General features: G+C 61.0%; 1 protein-coding gene across 3 annotated transcripts; it reads right to left on the reverse strand.

The window, feature by feature from the left end:
• Nucleotides 1-1,446: 1,446 nt before the first annotated feature.
• On the reverse strand, nt 1,447-22,146 carry ZBTB7A (zinc finger and BTB domain containing 7A). Of its 3 annotated transcripts, none has more exons than XM_027547256.1 (3): nt 21,868-22,146; nt 10,985-12,258; nt 1,447-6,566 (listed from the first exon to the last, which is right to left on the reverse strand). In XM_027547256.1, the coding sequence occupies exons 2-3, from the start codon at nt 12,241-12,243 to the stop codon at nt 6,038-6,040; spliced, it is 1,788 nt and encodes a 595-aa protein (XP_027403057.1). In that variant the 5' UTR covers nt 12,244-12,258; nt 21,868-22,146; the 3' UTR covers nt 1,447-6,037. The 3 variants fall into 3 exon arrangements, with proteins under 3 accessions (XP_027403057.1, XP_027403058.1, XP_027403056.1); XM_027547257.1 differs by lacking the exon at nt 21,868-22,146 and adding an exon at nt 20,615-20,851; XM_027547255.1 differs by lacking the exon at nt 21,868-22,146 and adding an exon at nt 20,297-20,529.
• Between the last annotated feature and the right edge of the window lie 1,730 nt (nt 22,147-23,876).

Below are 23,876 nucleotides of genomic sequence, written 5' to 3' on the forward strand. Positions count from 1 at the left end.
ACTTCAGTCGTGTATGACTCTTTGCAACCCCATGGACGGTAGCCCGCCAGGCTCCTCTGTCAAGGGATTCTCCAGGCAAGAATACTGGAGTGGGTTGCCACAGTCTCCAGGGAATCCTCCAGACCCAGGGACCAAAACCCACATCTGAGTCTCCTATGCTACAGGCAGATTCTTTACCACTGAGACAGCAGGGAAGGCCAGTGGAAAATGATCCGACCTTAAAAAGGAGCGAAGCACTGACACTCGCCACAATGCGGATGAACCTTGAGGACAGGATGGTCAGTGAGAGAAGCCAGACACACAAGACCACGTAGTGTGTGATTCCATTTACATAAAACATCCAGAACAGGCAGATCCACAAAGACAGGGTGGGCACCCGGGGTGGGAGAGGGGCATAGGTAGTGAGTGCTCAAGTGGGGAGGGGTGTCTTGATGGGGTGGTGAGAATGTTCTGGAACTAGATGGAGGGGATGGTTGCACAGTTCTCTGAACACGGCAAGACTTCTCGCAGCATGGGAGGCAGGGGAGCCTGAGTGAAGATGCCCTCCTGGGCCGAGGAGCTGTAGAGCCATCGTCCTTCACCGTCCTCATCAGAGGCCTCCAGTCTCTCTCATGGCTGGCTCAGGTCCCTGTGGGATCTGGCCATGGAACCCCTAACCCCCAACCCCACCCAGCCCAAGTTGGAGGCCTGGGTCCACGTGAGCACAGATAGGTAAGTGACCTCACCACTGGTGGAAGACCCCTGGAATCATCACTCTGCAACCTCCCAGCCAGGGCCTCCCAGGTCATGGTGGCCCCTCCATCACCCTACCCCCACCCCAGCCCTGCTGGCTCCAGTGAGTCTAGGAGACAGGAGTGGGAAGGACCCTCCCAGGGCCCTGAACCAGAGGTGGGGGCTGAAGCCTTTTGACGGCCCCCTCCCCAGTGAGTGGGCCCTGGCCTGACTCCCCCACCATGAAATGTAGGGGGAGCGGTCAGCTGAGATATTGGAGCATGTCAGCAGGGCCCTCTGGAAGACTTGGGATTCCCTGGCCAAGGCCACCCCACCCAGGGCCTCCAGAAACCCTGCAGGTGACCAAGGAGCCTGCCTAGCCAGTTCTCCCTGTACACCCCTGCCCTCACCATCCCTCAGGTCCCTTCCTGGTGCCACCCACCCGTGCCTGGGGGGTACATGTCACCTCCTCTGTAGGGGTTCCCGGGTCTGGCACTGCTGGTGACACCTACCCCTCCCTAGGAGCCCAGAGATGGGGTCACTGCATCCAGGTCACTGCACCCAGGCCTGGCAGGAAGGGTCAGGTTGAGCTTAAGGAACTCGAATAGGCAGATCCCCCAAGGAGTGTGGACAAGGGGCCCAGGCCCTAGGGAAGGGGCCCCCCAGCCCCCAGCCCCACTCCCCTGTCTCCCTCCCCACTCCCCGGCCCGCAACAAAACACAAAGAACATCAAAATCAGGCAACTGAGACAGCAGCGGTCATAACAGGCTGCGTTTAGTGGTTTTTTTTATGTACAAGAAAAATGATTTTTTTGTCTAGTTTTTCATCATCTTTTGTCTTTTTGTTTTTTTATTATTATTACTTTTAAAGCTTCTCCCTCCCCACCCCCAAAAAGTGCATTTTTATCAATTGATTTTTTTTTTTTAATCTCCCACACTTTATAAAGACTCTCAAATACAGTCTCTGGAATGTCTGCTCTGTGCTCTGTGCCCCCCGAGGGCGCCACCCCGCCCTGCTCCACCAGGCCTGGCCCCCCAAAGTCCAAGGCACCTCATGTCTGTGGGCCCGGGTGGGGCAGGGGAAACCCGTGGCCACAGCCTTCAGGCAGCTCCAGCTGCGGGATGGGGGTCTCCCCAGACCCCTCCCTCCCCAGCCCTGCCCCCATCCCCCTGTAAATCTATATATTTAGTGCGAGCTAGTCTTACTCTGAGGTTATCACTCCTGGGGTGCCCCAGGCCCTGACCCGTCCTGCACCAGCCAACATCCCCCTACTCCCGCTCCAGGAAGGCTGCTTCCTCAGCTTAAATAACTTTTTAAAATAAAACTGCAAATATAAATATCTTTCTTTCTCAAAAAATAGGATTTTTGCTTTTTTGTGTGGATTTTTATTTTTTTCTCCTGCTCTTCCTTTCAGTCTCTCTGTTTCTCACCTCCTACAATCCTGGCTTCCTGAACTGCCTTGGTCCTGGAGGGGCCCCTGCCTCTGTCCCACCACATGGGATGAGATGGATCTCAGTAGTGCAAAGACTCCCCCAGAAGACCCTCTAAGGGGCTGGGGGCTCGCTCCTCCCCCCACCCAAGACCCCACTCCCTTAGAATAAAGGAAAGGGACAGCCAGGTACAAACAGGGTGACAAGACAGGAGGGCCATGAGGGGTCTCCTGGGCGAGCCGGTCATGGTGGGGGGGCAGACTTTGGTATGGCCCCGGGGGAGCCTGCCTGGGTACAGGCCCAGACCCACACCCTTGCCAGGCTGGGCCTGGTCCGGCACTTTACATTCACTGGTTTTTAAGTTTTTTTTTTCTTTTTTATTTTTTTCTCTTAATCTCAAAAGGCGGGGTGGGGATCAAGGTGAGGGGCTAGCCAGGGAGCAGCAGCAAGTATGCTAATTCTCTCTCTCTCTCTCTCTGGTCCTGCAGGCTCGAGACTGCTCCAGGTGAGGGTTCTGGCCCCCACCATCCTGCCAGGCCCACCGCTGCCCCCAACCCCGGGGTGCCCCCAGAGCCCCCGCCTGGAGCTCTCCCTGTGCCCGGACCTCACTCTCACACACACACGCACACACACACATCCACTCAGCTTCACCAAGATGATGGAAATAACAATTTCGCTGTTTTTCTTTTTTTCTTTTTTTTTTTTTTGTACCAGGCAGTTAAAAAAAAAAAAAAAAAACACCCCAAAAAAAGAAACCACAAAAAAAAAAAACAACCAAACAAAAAAACTTTTTGCTGTGTCCTTTCTGAACAGTCAGCACGTTCCCCCTCAAATAGTTTTTTGTTTGTTTGTTTTCCTGAAACGCGAGAATTCAGCAGTTATCTTTGGCAACACTTTATCACGACCTTAATTTAAAGAATAAAAATAAAATTGATCCACGTCTATATACAGTATGTGATTGCGCGGAGTTGGGGGTAGGGGGCTGAGCTGGGGGGGTGGGGGTGGGGTCCCGGCTTTGGGCCCATGCAGATGCTGTGGCCCCCCGAGACAGGCTAGCGGGCGGGCGGCAAGAGGGGGGGTTAAGGCGGAGTGGGTGGGCAGGGCTGGCGGAAGCTGAGCGCAGAGCTAGGGGCAAGGATTTAGTGCAATTCCCAAGGAGGTTTGTGTTAAAGTGTGCTCGGCAGGGGGTTCAGCCCTTGGCCCCTCCTCCCCACCCCGTAGTCCTAGAGGCCAGTATTCCCCTAAGTCAGGTCACCCCCCTGGCCAGGATGACAGCTGTGATTTTTCAGTTGGTTTTATTGCGAGGGGGTGTGTTGGAGAGGGCTGAGCCCCTCAGGGAACCTCTCTGGGAGCTGGGGTGGGGTGGGGTGGGGGTCCCTGGCCTGGGCACTTGAGCTCGCCTCAGGACACTGGGGTGTGGACGGGGCCACCCGGCCCTGGGCTCCCCTGCCACCCCCCTCAGGAGGGGGTGTCCTGAGACATTTGGGGGGCTGATGGGCTCGGGGGTTAGGGGGAGCAGGAGGAAACAAAAACTATCCTGTAGAAACAATGATGAAAGTTGCCTTCTTTAAAAGCTTCCCTTTAAAAACAAGAACAAGATGGGGTTTGTCACAGAACAGAGGGGTGAGGGATGACGGGCCAGTGGCTGGAAGTGGTGGGGGGGGCGGGGCAGGGATGCCCCTGCACCTCGGGCTTTGACTAGGAAGGGTCTCAGCTCAGCAGTGTCTATTTACAGGGTCCCACGCTAGGGTTGCATATGCGACAGGGAGTTAGGGGTTTGGGGGAAGGGTGCCCTGGCCTCTGGCAACATGGTCTCCCCAGCCCTGGCCCCAGTCCGTGGCCTGTGGCTCGGTCAACACCGGGCCTTTGGGAGGGTGGGGGCCAGAGGCTGGGGGGAGGCAGGTGCCAGTCCCCAATTACAGTCAGTGCCTTTGAGTAAAAAGAGGGGTGCATGGGGAGATCTAAGGCCCTGGAGGTGGGGCCCCCTGCTGCCCACCTCGACGGGGATTGTTGATCCAAGATGGCAGCTCCCCGGTGGCCACAGGAAGGGCGGCCATGTTGGAGGTTGGGGGACAGCAAGGGCGGGGGTGTGTATGTGCGTGGGGACAAGGGCAGGGAGACAGGAATGCTCTGGCTGGTTGGAAGGCCAGCCCTCTCTCGGGCCCATCCCTGAGCTGGGGAGTCGGTAAGGAGGGTCCCCGCGGACAACGGTGGCCACTGTATGGCTAGCAGTTGATGAGACATCTCAAAATCAGAACCCAAAAAAGGGACAGAAGGGGGAGGGGGCGGGTTGGTGGGGTGGGGGTGGGGGGACACGGCAGAAACACAAAAACCCCACAGTCCTGCCTGAAGGCAAGCCCCTGTGGTAAAGCACAAATGCCTTAGAAGGCTTTGCCCTCGCTCGCCCGTGACTTCCTGACCCCCTTTGCTCAACTCGGGGAACAGAAGTGGATTCTACGTCTGTGGTGGGTTTGTCTTTTTATTATTTTGTACAAAAATAAATCGACTTTTAGGAATTTGTTTGCTCTCTCTCTCGCTCGCTCGCTCTCTCTCTCGCTCGTTTTTTTTTTTTTTTTTGTCTTTTTGACTTTTCATAGAAGTTGGTTGCAACTTGTAAACATTTTTTTTTTAAATTAAGATAAAGTGTAGTACCCGTTCTGTTACAAAGTGCCAAGACTCCTATTTGTGGTTGGTTGTCTTGTTGTTTTTTTTCTTTCGTTTTTGTAAAATCTTGTTTTTATTGCTTTTTGTGACACTGGAACTTCTGGACACTCTAGCTCCCCCATCCCTGACACTGTGAGACCCTGGGTTCCTGCTCTTGGCTCCTTCACCCCCTCACTATCGTCCACTCCTCTGAGGAAAAGTATATTTTATATATATATATATATCTATATATAAATTTTGTCTTTGAGGAGGAAAAGAGGGAAAAAAAATCTAATAAAAAGTGCTTTTAAAAACTGGGAGAGGGCTGGGGAGGGGAGTGGGTGAAGACAAATAGTTTCCAATCTCCAAGCATCTCATGGGGTTAGGGGGATGAAGACAGGGGGTGGCAGGGACGCCCTGAGTGGTGGCCCATTGGGTCCCGCCAGGTTGTAAGTGCCGTGAAGGAAGGCGGCGGGGGCCCTTGGGGAGTCACCCTGGCATCCCCCCATTTCCCATCTTCTTCCCTTTGTCCATGCCTGGAAATAGATTTGTGTTCAGTGGCCAGGACATAATGGGGGCCCACAGGCAGGAATGGGAGGCAGGGAGGCAGTCGGAGAGATGGAGGGGGAGACCCCCACTTAGGAAGTGCTCTGAGGAAGGAGGGTGGGGGTGGGGATGGGGCCATTTTAACGTCCACTCACAGCGGACAGAAATCATTTTTTAAGGTCTTGTCTCAAAGACTCTAGAAACCAGTGAGGGAAGGAAAAGAAAAGACCACCTGGGTCCCCGGCTTCTCCCGAGACCACCCTCACCCCTGCCGGGACCTGGGATCCTGATCAGGCCTCAGATGGGACCCCAGACCCCAAACCTGGTGGCAGTGGTGGTGGTGGGGGGGGGGGGGTCACCCAGGGAGTTCAGAATCCTTGTGTCCCACAAAAACCCCAAACCAAGCCCCAAAAGCCATCGATGGGGTGGGGGAGAAGCGGGGCTGGGGGCTGGGGGTGGGGTGCGGGTGGGGCAAGGGTCCCCATGGAGGGGGAGAACGGTCATGAAGAAGAAAATCGGAGAAAAGCACTACCCTAGATTCTGTGACGCTTCATATATATATATCTGTATATATATATATATATATATAGATATAGATATCTGTATATAGATAGATTTTCTTTTTTTGTGTTTTTGGGGGGTGGTGGGTGATTTGCTCTCTCTCTCTTTCTCGGGTTTCTGTTTTGCTTTTTTTTTTTTTTGGTTTTTCAAGCGAGTCCAGCCGCGAAGCTGCCGTCGGCGGTGGTGGCCCTGGAGCCCCCGTCGCCTCCCCCTGCGGCGCTCGCTACATTCAACCTGCCCAGGCCATCGGGGCTGGCCTCGTCCTCCTCCTCGTCCTCGTCCTTAAAGTGCTTCTCCTGGCCATTGCGCCGCGCGGCGGTGGCGGTGTCATCTTCGGGCGAGCCCGGCGGGGCGGGGGCGCCAGGTGGTGGGGGCGCGGGGGCCCCCGCGGCTGGAGCGGGGTCGGGCCCCCCGAGCGCCCCGCCCCGCACTCGGGGCTTGCGGCCACGGCGCGAGGGCACGCCATTGCAGCCGTCCTTCTTGAGGTGTCTGTGCAGGTGGTCGGAGCGCACGAACGTCTTGCAGCAGCTGTCGCACTGGTAAGGCCGCAGGCCGGTGTGCACGCGCATGTGGTTCTTCAGGTCGTAGTTGTGCGCGAAGGCCGCCCCGCACTGCTGGCACAGGTACGGCTTCTCGCCCGTGTGCTTCCTCATGTGCACCTTGAGCTTGTCCTGCCTGTGGACGGGCCGAGGGTCAGCAGGGGCGCCGGAGGGCAGACCCCCTCCCGGGATGGCAGCCCTGCCCAGCCCGCCCCACTAGCCTTGCAGCGGGAAACTGGGACCTTCATGAAAAGATGGGCTGCACCCTGGGTTGGGGGGGCGGGGAGGGCACCGCAGCGGAACACGGTGAGCAGGTTTAGGTCCTCATTCTGAGAACAGCACTGAGGAACCCACGAAGGTGTAAAAAGGGCCTCAACCCTGCTGGCTGTGTGGCCTTGGGACAACAGCCGAACCTCTAAAACCCTTTTTCTTTTTTTGTCAACACTGCTGGATCAGCTCACTCACCAGAGATGGCAAGATGGCAAGAGCATTCTTAACCACTGGACCATCAGGAAAGTCCCACTGAAACCCCTCACCTTTTGTTTTTGGCTGCACTGCAAGATCTTAGCTACTCAACCAGGAATCAAACCTGTGCCCCCCTGCAGTGGAAGCTTGGAGTCTTAACCACTGGACCACCAGGGAAGTCCCACTGAAACCCCTTTCTTATCCATAGAAGAAGGAAGGGAAGACGCCTCTCTCCTGCCTAGGGTTCTGCCCAGTGGCAGACGCATAGCTTCACACTACAGGTATTTAAGCCTGCTGAGTGCGTGCATGCTTAATCACTCAGTCGTGTCTGACTCTTTGTGATCCTATAGACTGTAGCCCGCCAGGCTCCTGTGTCCATGGGACTCTCCAGGCAAGAATAGTGGGGTGGGTTGCCATGCCCTCCTCCAGGGGATCTTCCCCACCCAGGGATTAAACCAGGGTTTCCTGCATCGCAGGTGGATTCTTTACCATCTGAGCCACCAGGGAAGCCCTGTTCCAGGTGCTGAAAATGCTCCAGAGAACAAGACAGAATGCCGTGGGTGCTGGAGGGATTGGTGACTGAGAGGGCTAAATAGTCCTGGTTTTAGCTCTGAAAGATCTCTGTCCTGGGAAACCCCTGGGTCACTGGAAATCCAGGGCAGTTGGTCATAGCAGTAACCAAGTCCCCCAACCCCCCAGTTCCGGCCAAATCCCCCCTCCCCTGCCTCACTCCACTCTGGCCATGCTGGCTTCCTGGCTATGACCCCAGCACACCAAGAACCACGAGCCTACATCAGGGCCCTCACACATGCTGCTCTCACGACCAGAGCACTGTTTTTCCTCCCAGATCCTCACAACTGAATTTTGGCCCAAATGTGACCTTCTCAGAGAGGCCCAACCAGACTCCTTCACTCTTGCTCCCTCACGCTACCATCTTGTTTCTCGTCTGTCTCCCTGTCTGAACTGTGAGCCATGAGAGCAGGGTATGATTCCAGGGTCCCTCCCTGCCCCTCTCACCCCACAAACAGCAGTGTGGACTAGGCTCAGCCTGGGACCTCTGGCCTACAAAACTGATCATCTCATTAGTTCTGGGGTTACCATGGTGCAAGTGTTGCTCTGTCCTGCTGAGCTCTTGAAATGTGACTGGTCCAAAGTAAGGTGTACAACAAGTGCAAAAGGCACCCCAGATTCTGAAGACTTCCTTTACTCAAAGTGATATGAAATATCTCATTTATAATTTTGCTTATTAATCATATGTTGAAATGGAACTAACAGACTATGCAAAATATGATTAAGATTACTTTCACCTATTCCTTTTACTCTTTGAAAACGTGGCTGCCAGAGAATGCAAAGTCACAGAGGTGGCTCACATGGTATTTCTATTGCACTATGCTGGTTCATACTGATGGGGGTGGATTCCAGGCAGGAATCCACAAGGCAGGGGCAGGGACCTGGATCTCCAGAGCTCCGGCAAGCATCTGACCTGCTCCTTGCTGCAGACTCTTGCACTCTATGGAGTCCCTCTGGGTCTCTCCCTTCTGATGTCTACCAGACTGAGAACTTCTTTAGTGCCAGGACTAACAGACTCCTACTCATCCTTCAAAACCCCACATGAAATGCCCCTTTGCCTCCAGGAAGTCTTTCCCAACCCCAAGACAAAGGCCTGCACCCATCCCCTGCCGCCACCTGGCCTCTTTCAGTCCCAAGTCTCTTCCTCTGGCATCACTCAGAGAGCTGATGTCCCTGCTTGTTCTAACTCTTCTAGGCTCCTTGCTGTCCTGAGGATCAAATCCTGGCCCTATGCAACCAGACCCTTGACTACTCTCTGGCCTGTTACCCTCACATGAGCCAACAGAATTTGGGCCATAATGAACTCAGTGCTCCCTAGATTAACTGAGGCTGTCACCAGGAAGACGATGGCAGTTGCCAGGTGCTCCCCATTCTGCCTGCTCAGAGCCCACTAACATGGCCTCCCAGGTGCCCTGCTCACATCCTGGGGCCACGTCATGGAGGGAACAGGAGGGACTCAGACTATTCTAGCACCACAGAGAGATTTCTCCAACTGAGGCTTAGAAGCTCAGAGAGGGGAAGTGAATTGCCCTGAGTTGCACAGAGGGTTGGGGGCTGCGCCAAGGTGCAGTGGGCGGTGGAGGCAGCCTGGGTTTCATCACTTCAAGCCCCGGCCCGGGTAATTATAGCCCCGGCCGCCACAGGCCCCGCTTACTCAACTCTCTAGTGTGACTCAGAGGGGCCCCTAGGCTCCCCGGCCTGGAGGGAGGGGTGGGAGCTGGGGCCCTGGGGGTGGGCAGAGAGGAGCCAGGTGGGCATACGGGAGGAAGATGCTCCATGCCTCAGTTTCCCTGACTGAGGGAATCAGTAAACAGAATCAGCCCCATGCTGAATGTGGGGCGGCCCGGAGAACTCCAGATTAGATGAAACTGAGCCTTGGCGGGATGGGTGGTGGGGTGGGGGTATTACCTTTACAGACTCGGGCTTGCTAGGTCTCCTCCAAGCTGTTCCTCCCAGGCTCAGAGATCCTGAGGGCAGGACCCCAGCTATCCCAGTCCATCCTCCCCATGTCTGGAGGGAGAGGAAGGACCCCAAGACCACCAGCACCCCAATCTCACCAAAAGGGGAAGCCAAGCCACCATCCAGGTGGCTTGCCTCCCAGCCAGTGCCCTTTGCCCCTGCCTGGCACTCCTGAGTCCTGGAGTCCCAGCCACACCCTCCTCTCCTGGCCTGCTGGGGAGGGGGCCCGGGTACTGGGCCAGGGGTCAGCCCCCAGATTCTACCCCCATGGGGTGGGGTTGGGAAGCTGGGACAATAGCCTCTTTCTTCAGCCTGGGTGGGCGTGGCTGGGGGAACCCCAGCGCGGATGAGGGTAGGGGGTGATGCTGAGTCACCCAGCCTGGCAAGGCCCCTGCACACCAGCCAGTCCCCCGCCTCCATTGGGCTGACCCACAAAGCCCAGCCTGTCACCTCTGGACTCCTAAAACCTAGCCTCAGACACCTCCTCTCCAGGGACCAAGCCCAGTGACCCCTGTGCCCTTCTTCCTCCACTGGCTGTAGCCCATTCTGTAAGCTGAACCAGCCTCAGGGCCTTTGCACTGGCGCTTCCCTCTCTGCCTTTCCCTTCCCCTCTCCCTGTGACTCCTGCCTTCTCCTCCTTTAGGTCTCAGTCCTCGGGGAAGCCTCCCTGTGGTGGGCAGCACCCACAGCTGCCCTCTTGCCCGGTTCTCTGCTCTTTTCCTCCCTAGAATTTTCCACCAACTCATGTTATCAATTCTGTGGTCATATCTTGCATATGCCCATCACCCCCATGGGGATTTTGGTATGTCTCTACTTTGAGAACAGGACCTGGCACCCAGCAGGCACTCATACATGTTGGCTGAATGAAGCAGGTTCCCTGGGCTCATGGAAGGCTTGTAAGTTAAACACAGCAACCAGAGCGCCCTGCTCCCAGTAGGGCTGTGGTGTTCTCCCAAGGCCCAGATTCTCCAGTCTGGAGAAGAACCACCACAGGGAAAAAGAAGAAGAGCTATGCCAGGGATGTCCCTGGTGGTCCAGTGGTTAAGAATCTGCCTTGCAAAAAAAAAAAAAAAAATCTGCCTTGCAATGCCCGGGACGTGGGTTTGGTCCCTGGTTGGGGAACTAGGATCCCACATGCCTCAGAACTCCTGAGGCCATGAGCACCACAGCTAGAGAATCCGTGCGCCAAAAAGAAAGATTTGAATGATGCAATTAATACCCGATGCAATAAATAAAAATATTTTAGAAAAGAAAGAAGAGCTGCTCCTTGGGCTCTTCCTTCCAGCCTCACACATTTTGGCACCACCTGGCACACTTTAGGTTTAAGGGGTCAGCCTGTTTAGGCGCTGTGTGCCCACTCCCGTCATAGGCTCTCTTGACAGGCACACAGGGGTGGGGGGTGCACCAATGGAGTAGGCACCCTTGTAGGGTGTTTTTGCACATGGAGGCAGGATGTGAACGTGTGTGTGCACACGTGATGGCGTGGGGGCCGTGTGCGGCCACTGGACCAGGAGCCCCCGGGAAGCACCCCAACTCCCCACCACGGAGGCGCCAACTCACCTGGTGAATCGGACCTTGCAGATGTTACACTCGTAGGGCTTCTCGCCCGTGTGGGTCCGGATGTGGCGCGGCAGCTTGCCGGCACCCTGGATGACCTTCTCGCAGATGGGGCACTTCTGGAAGGCCTTGGCCCGGATCTTCTTCTCCACCTTCTGTGACCAGGCCGGGTAGACGTCCCCGTCGTGGGCGCCGCTGAAGTACTTCAGGTAGTAGTCCACAACGCCCTTGTCGTCCGCCCGTGACTCCTCGTCGCTGTCCCCCGCTGTGGTCGCCCCCGCCCGGCCCACCGACGACATCATCTGCTGCAGCAGCGTGCTGGCCGCCAGCCCGTCCGCATCAGCCCCATCCGCATCCTCGCCCTCAGCCGCGCCTGACAGGAAACCCGGAGAGTCGCCTGGCTCTGGGGCTGCCTCCGACAGTGAGGCCGCCTCCTCCTCCCCGCCCCGGCCATAGTGGCCGTTCTGTGTGGCGGTGGATGGCGGGACCACAGGGGTTGGGAAGAGGCCCCCTGCTGGGGCATCCTCATCCCGCTCTGGCCACAGACCTGGGTTGCTGTCGCCCTCATCCCCATCCCCGGCTGGGGGCCGCTCAGCCGGGGGGCCAGGCCCGTAGAAATCCAAGCCATTGCAGTCGCCAGCAGCCACGGCGGCCACGGCGGCAGCCACGGCCTCCTTGGTGGCATCCAGGTCATCGTCGGATGCGCCAAAGGTAGACCATGGGAAGGAGGCGGCCGCGGTGGCGGGCAGGCTGTTCATGGGATTGGTCTGGAAGAACTCGAGGTACTCCTTGGCGCGAAGGAGGTTTCGCTGATCAATTTGATCTACGAGGTCCAGCTGCCCGGCATCGGCGCCTGCGTCGGCTGCCAGGATCTGCCGGTCGAGGAGGTCAGCGCACACGTGGCTCACAGCGGGGATCTCGAGCAGGCGGGCAGCGCTGAGGATGTCGCCCACGTTGGCCGTGCTGACAGTGAGCGTGGCCGTGTAGGCGAAGTCCATGAGGGCCGTGAGCGCCTCAGCGCTGACGAAGTCGATCTCGTACACGTTCTGCTGGTCCACCACGGCGCCTGATGTGAACAACTTCTTGAAGTACTGGCTGCAGGCGGCTAGCACCGAGCGGTGCGTGGGGAACTCGCGGCCCTCTACCAGGATCACCACGTCACACAGCAGGCCCTGTGTCCGCTGCTCGTTGAGTCCACTCAGGATTTCACTGCTGTGGTCGGGGAACGGGATCCCAATGGGGCCGTCCACGCCGCCAGCCATCTTCCGCGCCGAGACCTGCAGCACCAGGAAGGAAGGAGCGGTCGTGAGGGTCGGAGGTGGAGAGTGGGGGGGTATGGATGGGGCCAACTGGCCGGGCAGCAGGACCCTTGGAGAGTAGTGCCCCCACCCCAGCCTCAGTTTCCCTGGCTCTGCATTAGGATGGTCTGTGGTCCGTGGTCATCACTATGAGATGACACTGGCGAAACCCAGCCCGGTGCTTCAGAGATGAACATGAGGCCCCTCCCCTCTTTAATGGATGGGAGAGCCCAGCTGAGGGACAGTTTGAAGTGGTGTGGGAGTGCACAGAAGGTGCTCAATAAATGCCCAGCATGAGTTGCATCCTAGTGAATCTGAGCACAGGCTTCTGCCCACCCGCTCTCTAGGAGGCGGGGATGGTGACATAAGGCACCCACTGTGTGCCGTCCTGGCTGAGCGCCCAGCAGTCCCATAGGCAGCGTGGTCTCTCCTGCAGAGGTGAGAAAGTGAGGCTCAGGGAGTCCCAGGGCCCCGTGGCTGCTCCTCAATTCAAACCCAGGGTGCCTGACCCAAGAGCCATTACCCAAACGGTGTGGCTGTCCAACCCTGCCCGACCCCTTGGCCTCCCTAACCCTCCCTCCTGCTGCTTGGTCAGGCCCAGTTCTCTTGGGGGGGCTCTGAGTCAGCAGGAAGGGGTGAGGCCAAGACCTGGGGACCTGGCCAGAACCATGGGGGCCACGGGTGTGCCCTGGTGGGGTGGGGCCACGACTCTGCAGGAGGAACCCCTTCCTGCCATGTGGACCCCCAGGACGTGGCTCAGCCCTTGCAGTGAATAACTGGGGGGAACGAGGCCACTGTCAGATGCTCCTCCCTGCCTACTTGAGCTGACCCTGTCAAGGAGTAATGGGGGGCCAGGGGCCTCCTACCCACCTCCTGCCCAGCCAGTTCCTCTCCTTTTGGCCACCCTGTCTGCACTGTTAGCCTAGGACAAGACTCTGCCGCTTTTAAGGCCTCAGTCTCCCCATCTGTCAAATGGGCAGAAGCCTTTGGCGGAGCACGGCCAGAGGGGGACTCATCTCGCCCCTCTCCCCCCCTCCTTTTTTCCGCCTTCCCCTGGGCTGTGACTCATCCACCCACTCGGACGCTTGTGCAACCCCCTGGCTCCTGTTCCCATCCTCCACCCTCTCCGGGGAACCCCTGGCTGCCCAGAGCCACCCAACAAAACCCACATTCCTTGGGCCCAGCTGGCCTGCTTTCAGGACTGAGCCCCCGCTTGTCCCTGGGGAGAGAGCCTGAATCCAGCCGTCCTCAGCCTCCCCGGGACCCCCAGCCGAGTGACCCAGCTCAGGTCTAACCCGATCCCTCCTGCTAGGTAGGCCTCTTGCGGGATGCAGGCGGCTGGCCCAGCCAGTCCCAAGGACCCAGGGCCGGCCTGGGAGCAGGGTCCGGGCCTTGAGGCCGACACAGAGGCCTTTGTGTGGCGCGCAGGCAGCCAGTACACTTCCCGGGACGCCTCTCTCCACGGCCCGCCCTCTTTCCCGCCGACCGCACCAGCTGCTCAGCTCCCCCCTCTGTTCCGCCAGTCCGCGGTGGGTGCGGGGGGAGGCTCAGATGTGGCTGTTGGGAGCAGGAGGATGGGGGGTGGGGGGCGCGACCCCATCCAAGGCTCGGCCACAGGAGGCCTCAGCAGAGCCCCCTGTGGCGGCTCCCACCCCCTGCCACCATCTGCCGTCTGGCCCCGGGCCCCTGGGAGCAAGTGGGCAGATGGGCCTCCGGATCAGACCGGCCTCAGCCCCTCCTCTGATCCAGGCCACCAACACGCCAAGATGGCCACCCTTGCCCTGCCTGCCAGTGTCCCTTCAGGTGCCTCCTGGGGCCTCTAGGTCGAGACCTGAATTGGTCCAAGTGACTCACCCCTGCCATGGCCACTCCACCCCCACCTCCCCACCAGGCCAGGCGCTGGTGCAGACCTACTTCAAGTGCAAAGTCACCCAGTTGGAAAGGAGCAGGCTCCGTCCTTGAACCCATCCTGGGGAGATGGATCAAGCCTTGGGCCTGGGTCTCCACCAGCTGGAAGACCCAGGCCAAGCGCACACAGCCTGCTGTGTGGGTCAGTCCTTGGGTCTGGGTTGGGTCTGGGGGTCCGAGTCCCTCCCCTTTCCCAGCTGGGGCCTCTTATTTCCCCAGCTAATCATCTGATATGAATTTGGGCAAACTCTGGGAAATAGTGGAGGACAGAGGAGCCTGGTGTGCTGCAGTCTCTGGGGTCGCAAAGAGTCAGACACAACTTGGCAACTGAACAACAACAAATCACGTGAGACCTTCCTCCCAAGGGCAAGGCCTGGGGTGATGCAGGTCAAGGGAAGCCCCCAAGAAAGCAGCATGAGCCCCATTCACAGATGAGAACACTGAGGCCCAGAGACAGCTAGAAAGAAGCCAGGCCGAGAGCACCCAGCGAGGCTGACCCAGGAACCCACAGAGGCGAGAGGCTGGTGGTCCCCCAACCCTCCCCTACACACTTCCCAGCAAGCCACAGCCTCTTTTCTCGGCCTGGAAACTAAACTGGCCACCTGGCTTAACCCTCTCTCCAAGAACTCATGCCACCTGCCTGCCACGCCCCAGGCCGCTGTCCCCACAGGGGCCTCTCGGGGCCCTCCCTCTAAGAAAGGGGAGGAAGTCCCTGTGAGATGGCAGAGGGAGGTCAGGTGGGGTCCTGGTGGCAGAAAGCACTGATGACTAAGCACCCACTGTGCGCCATGGCAGGGTCTCGCCGGGAGAGCCCTTCCTTGCTCTAAGAGGCCCTACTGGCGGCACCTGACACTTAGTAGGTGCTCCTGCATTGGCGGTTTCCTCAGTAATGATGAGCCAACGAAACCGCTCTCCTCCAGGAAGCCCCACCCCCCCACGCTGGCCGTGTCCACACCCTCAACGGCCAGGGTCCCTGAGCTCAGGCCCACACCCACCCAAGGCACGGTCTTTCATCACAGCTCCACCCCCACACTTGCCTCCATGGGATTTCCGGGGCCGTTTGGTGCTGACTCGGCGGCCGGCCGAGGGGCAGGCCTCGGCAGGCTCCTCCTGGGCTGGAGGTGGGGCACCCTCCTCCCCCTTGGGCTGCTCCCAGGCCCCTACACCCAGCCCTCCCCTGGGCAGCACACAGTAGGGGTGCAGCAAACAGCAGGAGGAACCAAAGACCAAAGAGCTATGCACTCGAGTGAGCCCACGCCCAGCCCTGCCCACCTGACTGGCAGGCACACCCAGTACCAGGGGCCAGTGCCAGTCCCACCTCCAATCCAACCTAGGGTCATTTGCTGCAGCAGGAAGCTAGGAGCTGAGCCAGCTTTGGGCCCTCCTCGGTGCCCTAACTTTCAAGACCTAACTGGAGCCTAGGCTGTAGAGATGAGGAGCTCAGAGGGGTGCTAAACCCAGGGCAAGGTCACACAGCAGAGCAGTGGCCAGGCTGGGACGCAGATGCTCTGACCTGAGCTGCCAGCACTCATCCACTGGGGATGCACGGTGAGGCTGGGAGCGTCCAAACCTGGTCCCCAGAACATCAGGGGGCAAAGCCCAGGGTAGCGCCCCAGGACAGGCAGGGGGAGGAGGCCGAGGAGTCCCCAAGGTCAGTTGCAAGGTGAGGGCTGGGGCCGGGCCTCCCCCTCCTACCCACACCCCCCAGGAAGGGGGTGGCCAGCAGCAGGTAGGTAGGTAACCATCAGCTGATGCCTTTCTGGAGGAGAGTCAGGGAGGGGGGCAGCTTAATGGGGTTTACAGGCTCCCACACCCACCCAGGGAGAGAACAAAAGAGAACTCCTTCGGGGACCTCTGACACCTACTATGTGCCACGGCAGCCCAGGAGCACATCCTGGTCTGTCCACCTCCAAGCTGGGTGACCTTGGGCCAAGAAAAGCACCTCAGTTTCCCTGGGAGTTGTGACGGTAGCAAAGGGTTCCACTCTAGTCCACTCAGCAAGCCTAGGCCTAGGACCTACTATGTGCCAGTGACAGTCCCCAAAGGCCTGATGAGGTGGTTCGCCTCCTCTCTTGTGGATGGGGGTGGGGCTTTCAACTTCACTCCTGAACATTATACCAGAGGGAATCCGTCTCCCTCTCCATCTCCTATGTGCCGAGGAAGTGCGAGGTAGGCCCCAGGAGGAAGCTGAGCCATCATCTAGAGGGAAAAACACGGGCCCAGAGAGGGTAGGCAACTGGCCCAAGGTCACACAGCAAGTCTGGCACCCAGGTGCGGCTGCCAGGCCAGCGCCTGGCCGCCCCCACCCCCTCCCAGCCTGGCAGCCTGTGTTGCAAGGTTGGTCCTGACGGGTTACCCCGCCCTGACCTGGTGCCAATCCCTGCCTGGCCCGGTCCCCGGCCTGGGGTTTAATGGGACAGGAATGCAGCGTCCTGGTCTGGGGGTGGGGGGCACCAACGGCTCAGGGTGACTGTGGCTGCCAGCTGTCGGCCGGCCCCCTGCCCGCCTGTCCCCACAGGCCTCCCTCTGGGCCAGACACCAGCAAACAGGCCCTCGGCCATTTTATGTGTCCATTTATTGCCCTAAATGGGGAGGGGCTTCCTGCCCGGGCCTTAAAGGGCCAGAGGCAGGAAGGCTGTGGGCCCACTGGGAAGTGTGTGTGTGTAGACCGGAGGGGGTGGGGATTAGGAGGTCATGGGGCTCCTATCTGACCCCCAGCTCATGGGTGGGGCCAAGGCCCACCCTGTTCCCACGCTCTGAGCGCCGTAGTGGGCCAGGAAGTGCAGCCCTGACACCAAGCCCAGGTTTCAAGAGGAAGCCCTGAGAAGACAGATCTGTTCTCAGTGGAGGTGGAAGGAGTAAGCTTCCTGTCACTGGGGGTAACCAAAGCTGGGCTTCATGGAAGCCCACCAGTGTCTACCCTGCCCTTAGCTCAGGTTGCACGTGCTTATCCAAGATACCCAGGAAAGGCCTGGGTGACTTCTAGGAGCCTTGCCCCTCTCTTCATCCAGATCGCTCCCTCATGCCCTCCCCAGAGGCCGGCTTGTCACCTGGAGGCACCACCCGGCCCCCACCTGCAGCCTGAGCAGGTGGAGGGCGCAGCCTGGAAACGCACAGAGGGGCACATGGCCCATGCGGGCCCCAGGCTCCTGTGCTTACAGATTCAGCCCTTCCCGGCTACCAAACACATCCTGACAGGAGGTGGGACAGGGCCCTGTTTTCCAGTCGAACCAGAAAGGCGTGGGTGGGGACGCTTCCACCCCATGGCCGTTCCCGGCCTGCTGGGGGACAGATGGAGGGCCTGCTTCTCTGGCCAGATTCTCCAAAGGGCGCCTTCCGCACTCTGTTGCTTCAGAAACTTGGGCCTCAGACCCCCCAGGGCCGGGGCTGTTCCCCCAACAGGTCTCAGTCGCCTCAGCATCAACCCTCACAGCTCTGGGAAGTGGCACCTGTGATCACCACCCCACTTCATGGGCCAGGTCACTGAGGCAACCTGCCCAGGTCGCACGGCGGAGCAGGATTCGAACACAGGTCATCTGTCTGGCTCCATCTCGCCGAACTAGTCCTTCCAGGGCTCCACCCACCTGCCCCCACACACACACTGCCCCAGGTGCCAGCAGGGGACTAAATCCCCCCACCCTGGGGGCCTTGGGGGCTGAGGATAGCTTATTCTCACACCCCCTCAGAATTGCCTTATGACAGCCCAGGAAAAAAAGGGAGAGGTCTGCCTAAGGTCACTCAGGGAGCCTGGGGCTGGGCTGGAGTCCAGCTGACACCTGTGAAATCGGGGGGGGGGGGGGGGGGGCGGGCTTCAGAACAGAGACGCAGGAGGGGCTCTCCTGGGCCCTGACACCACCCAGCAGTCACTAGACAAACATCCCTGGAGAATCACGGAGTACATCCTCAGGACAACGCTTTGGGGCTAAAGGTAATCTCCCCATTGTAGTGATGGCCACATTGAGGCTGGCAGAGGGGAGGCAACCTTCCTAAGTGGACCTCAGATGGAGGTAAGGGAGGGCCGGGCTGAGACTGGACCACACTGGCCCCCACCCAAGGCTGTTCCTCTGGTCTCCACTGCCCAGGGCTGTGGCAGCTCAGTTTATGGTCTATCAGGTGCCTGGAGCACAAGGTGACAGGTGGGGGGGTGTCATAGTCACACATAACCCCCAACAGGATCTCTGCTGTACCCCAAGCTGACCCAGGTGCTTCCTCCACGAGGGAGGGAAGGAAAGCGAACACAGGTGGGCCTGCAGGCAGTAAGTGGGGGAATTCACAGTAACCTCATTTCACAGAGAAGGATGCTCAGGCTCTGAGAGACCATGGGACCTGTCCAAGGTCACAGAGCAAGTGGGCCGGAATCTGAAACCCCAGTGGACCCCCTTCTTGGGCTAGCTCTGCTTCAGAGGGCCTGGCCCCAAGTCTTGGCTCTGTGAGGCAACCTGGGTCTCCTCAGGAATAATGGGTTGTAAAACACGCACAGTCTCCAGGGACGAAGGTGCCAAGGGGTGGGGCTGCAGCTCAGACAGGGTGGGAAGGTCCTGGGACGCTGGGACACTGAGGCTCCTGCTGTGTGACCTTGGACACCTTGCCTCCCCTCTCTGAGCCTCACTATCCTCTTGGGGCAGAGGCTCCATTTGGCTGACAGGTGCCTAAAGTCAACCTCCAGGCCCTCTGTAAGACAGGTGAGCAGGTGCCCCTTGGCTGCAACATGCAAAGAACTCTAGACACCACCTGAGCTGGGAGGCAGGACCACAAGAGTGAGACCCAGCCCTGGTTGGGTGACCTTGGCCTGCTCTCTGCTTCCCCTGGGCCTCAGTCACTCCTGCCCCATTCGGCACCGTTCTCAGGCTTGTCTAAGCCCCTGTGGCCCCACACTTGTATTGGGCCTTCCTTCCTGGCCTCAGTTTCCCTCACATGGCATCAGGGACCACCTCCAGCCCAACCGACTCTGGGTCAATCACAAGGGTCCAGGGAAAAGGAAGGAAGGAAAAAAGCCCACAGAAGGACTAGCTCTTGCCTGGAGAACTCTCCCCAGTGGATGGGGCTTGAGCACGGCGAGGCCTCAGTCTGCCACACAAAGAAAAGGGTGCAGGGGCTCCCTGCAGCTGCTCACCCGTTGCTGAAGGCCTGTGCTAAGGGTTGTGTGGCTCCCCGCCCGGGGCCAGGGTGCTGACTGGCCACAATGCAGCCAATCAGGACTGAATAATAAATACCCCCCCAAAGTGACCCACGAATTAAAATTTCAGTGTCCCCGATGGCTCCTCTTTCCTTCATTAAGCATGCGGATCCCAGGGCTTCGCTCTTCCAGCCACCAGCTCCTGCCCCCCCCCTTCTCCCCCAGGCTCCCGTCTCCACAGCGATGGCTGGCGGTAAACAGAGCCCCGAGCCCAGCCGATAAGTGCCAGGCCTGGGTGATCTAAGGGCCCCACTGCGGGTGGCCCACGGGGGAGAATGCCCACAGCCTGGAGCCTTGGGGGTCTGGGCAGCAGCAGAGCCCAGCCTGGACTCCCCAGTAGGAAATGATCCACTGACCCTGGGAAGGGCCCCCCCAGTGTGGGAGCGGCGCACTCGGGGTTACGCCCTGGCCCTGTTTGGGGTGGGGGGGCGCTGACACGGAATCCTGGACGCCCTCTCCGGCAGGGCCTGCTCCAGCCCTGCTCTGGGAGGCAGTGGGTGGGTGGGGGGGTGCAAACCAAGCTCGCCACCCATGGGTGAGCCAGGTGGGCACACCCGGTGGAGGGGCACCAACACCTCTCTCACTTCCGCCGCCTGGCTAGGGGAAGAGAGGAGTTGCCTGCCTCCCCCTGCCACCCCGCCAAGTGCTGGCTACCTTCCCCAAACATTCAGCAGGCGCCCACTGGGTGCCCAGGCCCGGTTGGACAGCAGTATCTTGCTGCGGGCCACTGGACTCCCCCACCACCGGCCAGCCGGCGCGGACAGTGCCTGCCAGGACCCGCAAAGGCCTGGGCCCAGGGGGGTGCACCGGCCCCAGCGCTCAGCTCTGGCCCCTGCCTGGTTCCCAGGCCCGGGGCTGGGGGAGGGGGCCAGTTCTTAGGCCACGGAGGGAGGTAGGGAGGGCGAGGGAGGGGGCCGGATCCCACCAGCTTACCCCCTCCTCTGCTCGAGCTCAGGGTTCGCACGTGGTGGTGGCGTCAAGGGGAAGGAGGGGTGTCCGGGCCAGAGGAGACGGGGTCACGCGCTTTGGGGGCGCGGGCGGGGGAGAGGGGTGCTCTCTGTCCCCTCACCCGGGGCCAGGGCCGGACGGCCGCGCGGGCAGGGCAAGGGGCCAGGCCGGTCCCCCCGCCCAAGGCTGAGTCAGGCCCGGGCGGGGGCAGGAAGCGGCCCCCTCCCCCGCCCCGGCCGCAGCGCGCAGCCCCCGCCCCGGCCCGCCGGCCCCCACCGCGCCGCCAGCGCGGGGTGCTCCTACCTCCTTCCCGGGGCAGCAGCGAGGGGGCCCGGCCCCGGCGGCGGCGGTGGCGGCGGCTGCGGCTGGGCTGGCTCCCTCCGAGGGGCCGGGAGGCGGCAGTGAGCCTGGCCCCGCGCCACCCCCCGCCGCCGGCGGCCAATCCCCACCCGGGCTGGGGGGAGGGCGATGCAAATTACCCCGGATCTGGGTCCGCCCGCCCGCCTCCCCCACGCCCGGGCCCAGCCTGCACTAGGCCGCGCATCCCCGGGCTCGCCTGCGCCTCGCGGCGGCCCGGGCCGCCGCCCTCCCCGGGGAGCGCCGGGTGGGTGACCCCCCCCCCCGGGGGGCGGGGGGCTGAGGGGAGGGGGGCTGGGGACGGTTACACAACCAGGCGGGGAGGGGCCCCGGGGCGGGGAGGGGGCCGGCCCGCGGGCCGCGCAGCCGGAAGCCGGGGACCGCCACCGGCCCCCGGCAAGGGGAGCCCGGCTGCAGGCCCCGCCCCCGGACCGGCAGGGCCCGCCCTCGAGCCGCGCCGCGCTATCGGCCCGCGGTCATTGGCTCGCCAGCCCGCCGCTCACCGCCCCTCCTCCGCACCGCCCCTACCCGCGGACCGCGGCGGGCTGCGGGCGCAGAGCACCCTGGAACTAGTAGTCGTAGCCGCCTGCCACCTGCCAGCCACAAGCGCGGGGGAACTACGAAGCCCAGAGGCCCCAGCGGCCGCGCCCGCCCACCCGGACACCCCACCCCTTCCCCCTCCTTTGCAAAGCCCCCCTCCCTGTTTTTTCAGCCCCCTCCCCCCCATCCCCCATGGAGCTCAATCCTGGCCAACTCCAACGTATGCACGCAACACCGAATAGGCCCCCGGGGGGCAAGAGCGCCCCCAGTACCCAGCTGCAAACTTAGCACGCGACGCGCCCCCTATCTCCCCACGCCGGCTCCCCCCACCCTCAATGCAGCCCCGCTTCCCCTCCCCCTCTCCCCGCGCGCCTGGGAGCCCCCAAAAATCATGCACAGAGGCGGGGGGGGGGGCTGCCGCACAAACCCGTGCACTTCGCCCCCAAAACCCCCTCCCGGGCGGCGCCCCCTCCCCGAGCTCGGGATCCAGGGCGCCTCCCGCCTCCGGGCAGCTGCCAACCACCCCCTCCTCTGAAACTTGCGGAACGTCCCCGGCTCGGGGGATCGCCCCTTCCCGAGAGAGCAGCGGTGGGCGCAGTGCCCCCGGCCCGTCCCCGCCCTGCACCCCGCGCTGGGGGCCGCGTCGGGCGCTGACTTACCTCGCGGGGCCGGGCCGGGGCCGGGGCGCGCGGGGCCGGGGCCCGGAGTTCGGACTAGGTTCCTTGGCCGCTCGCCTCTGGGGTCCGCGTCTCGCTCTCCCCTCGCTGGCTCTCCCCTCGTCGCTCCCTCGCTCCGGCGGCGGCGTCACTGCCCCTACAGTAACTGTACAGTACAGCCAAAGCCCCGTATGATGCTCGCGACTCCCTTCCTGGTTTCTCCGAGGGCAAGAGGGGTCCTCCCTTGTCTTAAAGGTGCCGCAGCCGCCGGCCCCCCCCCACGCCCAGCCCGCCCCCCCCACCCCGGCCTCAGAGGCCAGAACAGGCTCGGCAGGTCCCCTCTTGCCACGTCTCTGCCCTCCCGTGGGGCTTCGCCCGCTGCGCCGGGGAGACCGGGCTGTTATTAGGTTTTGTCAAGTTGGGGGGGGTCCAGCCCGCCCCCGGCGCGCCCCCCCCGCCTCCTCTGACCTCTCCGCCCCGCTGCGCGGCGCCGTGCCAGCCTGCCAGCTTATCTGGCCCCAGAGCTCCCCGGGGCGCGGGGGGAGCGGGCCCCCCGGGGTGGAGGGGGGGTGGGGGCCTCCAGATAAACAGGCCCCCAGCCTCTGCGCGGAGGCGGGTGCGGGGGGGCGCGGGCTTTGCCCCCGACGCCTGGGGCGTGGCAGGATGGCAGCGGGGGCGGGGAGGGCTGTGCGCACTGCGAGGACCGACGCGGGCGTGGGTCGCGCCTGCCCTGGCTGCTGGGGGTGGGTAGGGGGCGACGGGGTGGGGACGGCGGGCCTGGCGCCCGCTCTCTCCGGGGGCCTCAGTTTGCCCAGCTGCGGAAGGGGACCCGGGGGCGGGCTTTCGGCTGATGGCTCGGGTCCGCTGGGCTCCCGGGTCCCTAAATGAAACAGCCAACCTGCTCGCCCGCGATTATATAAAGGAGTCGCCTCCGCCCGCTGCGCCAAGGGGCGTAGCGGGGGAAGGGGTTGGCGAGGGGCGGGCTGGGCTGTTGTTTTCCCGGCTTTCCAAGTTCCCCCACCCAACTGCGGGCCACTGGGCGGGACGCGGCCCCGGCCCCGGACGCCTGGGTTCTGCGGTCCGCTCCCGCAAGGGTCTGCGTGGCTCCGGAGGGGCGGAGGTGGAGAGTGGGGAGGCATTGGCTCAGCCCAACTTTTTTTTTTTTCCCCCTGTCCATTTCTCCCACTTCCTCCCCCGTCGTGGGAGAGGTCCGGCGGGGGGACGGGGGAGGGGGAGGAGGGGGACGAGCGGTGAGAACAGACTGACCCGGCCAGGCCGGCTGCCCGCTGCACACAGTAGGCACCCGAGGAGGGCTGGCTGGTGCGATCAGCCGCCTGGCGGGGGCTCTGCGCCTCAGTTTCCCCCTTCCTCATTGCCTCGGTCGGAGAGGGCTGGCACCTGCTCCACAGCGGTCGTTTACTGAGCGCTTCTCAGGTGGCTGGCTCTGTCCGGGGTCCTGTTTACTTCCATTCCAACATCTAATGCCATGACCATGGTCATTATTCTTGTTATTATCATTTTTTACCACAATTACCTTACAGGCAGGAAACTTCCACTGCCGTTAGTGAAACGCACATCTGTCCTTCTCTGACTTCAAAGCTTTCCCCTTCTCCACCCCAACTTTCTGCACCTCACTGCTTCTCCACTCCCAAACGGGGTGAATGGGCTTTTGTAATAATACTTTGTCTTTAAGGGGAAACCCTGGAGGTCCCCAGAAGGGAAGTGACAGTCCCAGGACTTGCAGCCTGAAACCAGCCCCTGGGTAGGTGGAAAGGGACTGAGGGAGGGGCCACAACCATCCAGAGTGAGGGCGGAACCCAGGGACTTTGCTCTAACGACCCTGCCTGGGAATAAGCCCTCTTCCTTCTTTAAACCACCCTCTCATCCACCCTGCGAGGAAAAGGGCCAAGCAGAAACACAATTTGCAGGTCTCAGGATAGTACCTGGGCTCTGTAGATACTCGAAGCTCAGACCTTCGTCCTAAATGGTCTTATTTGCCATCCTGCAAGCTC

Source organism: Bos indicus x Bos taurus, chromosome 7 (genome assembly GCF_003369695.1).
Source record: "Bos indicus x Bos taurus breed Angus x Brahman F1 hybrid chromosome 7, Bos_hybrid_MaternalHap_v2.0, whole genome shotgun sequence".
Taxonomy (NCBI): Eukaryota; Metazoa; Chordata; class Mammalia; order Artiodactyla; family Bovidae; genus Bos; species Bos indicus x Bos taurus.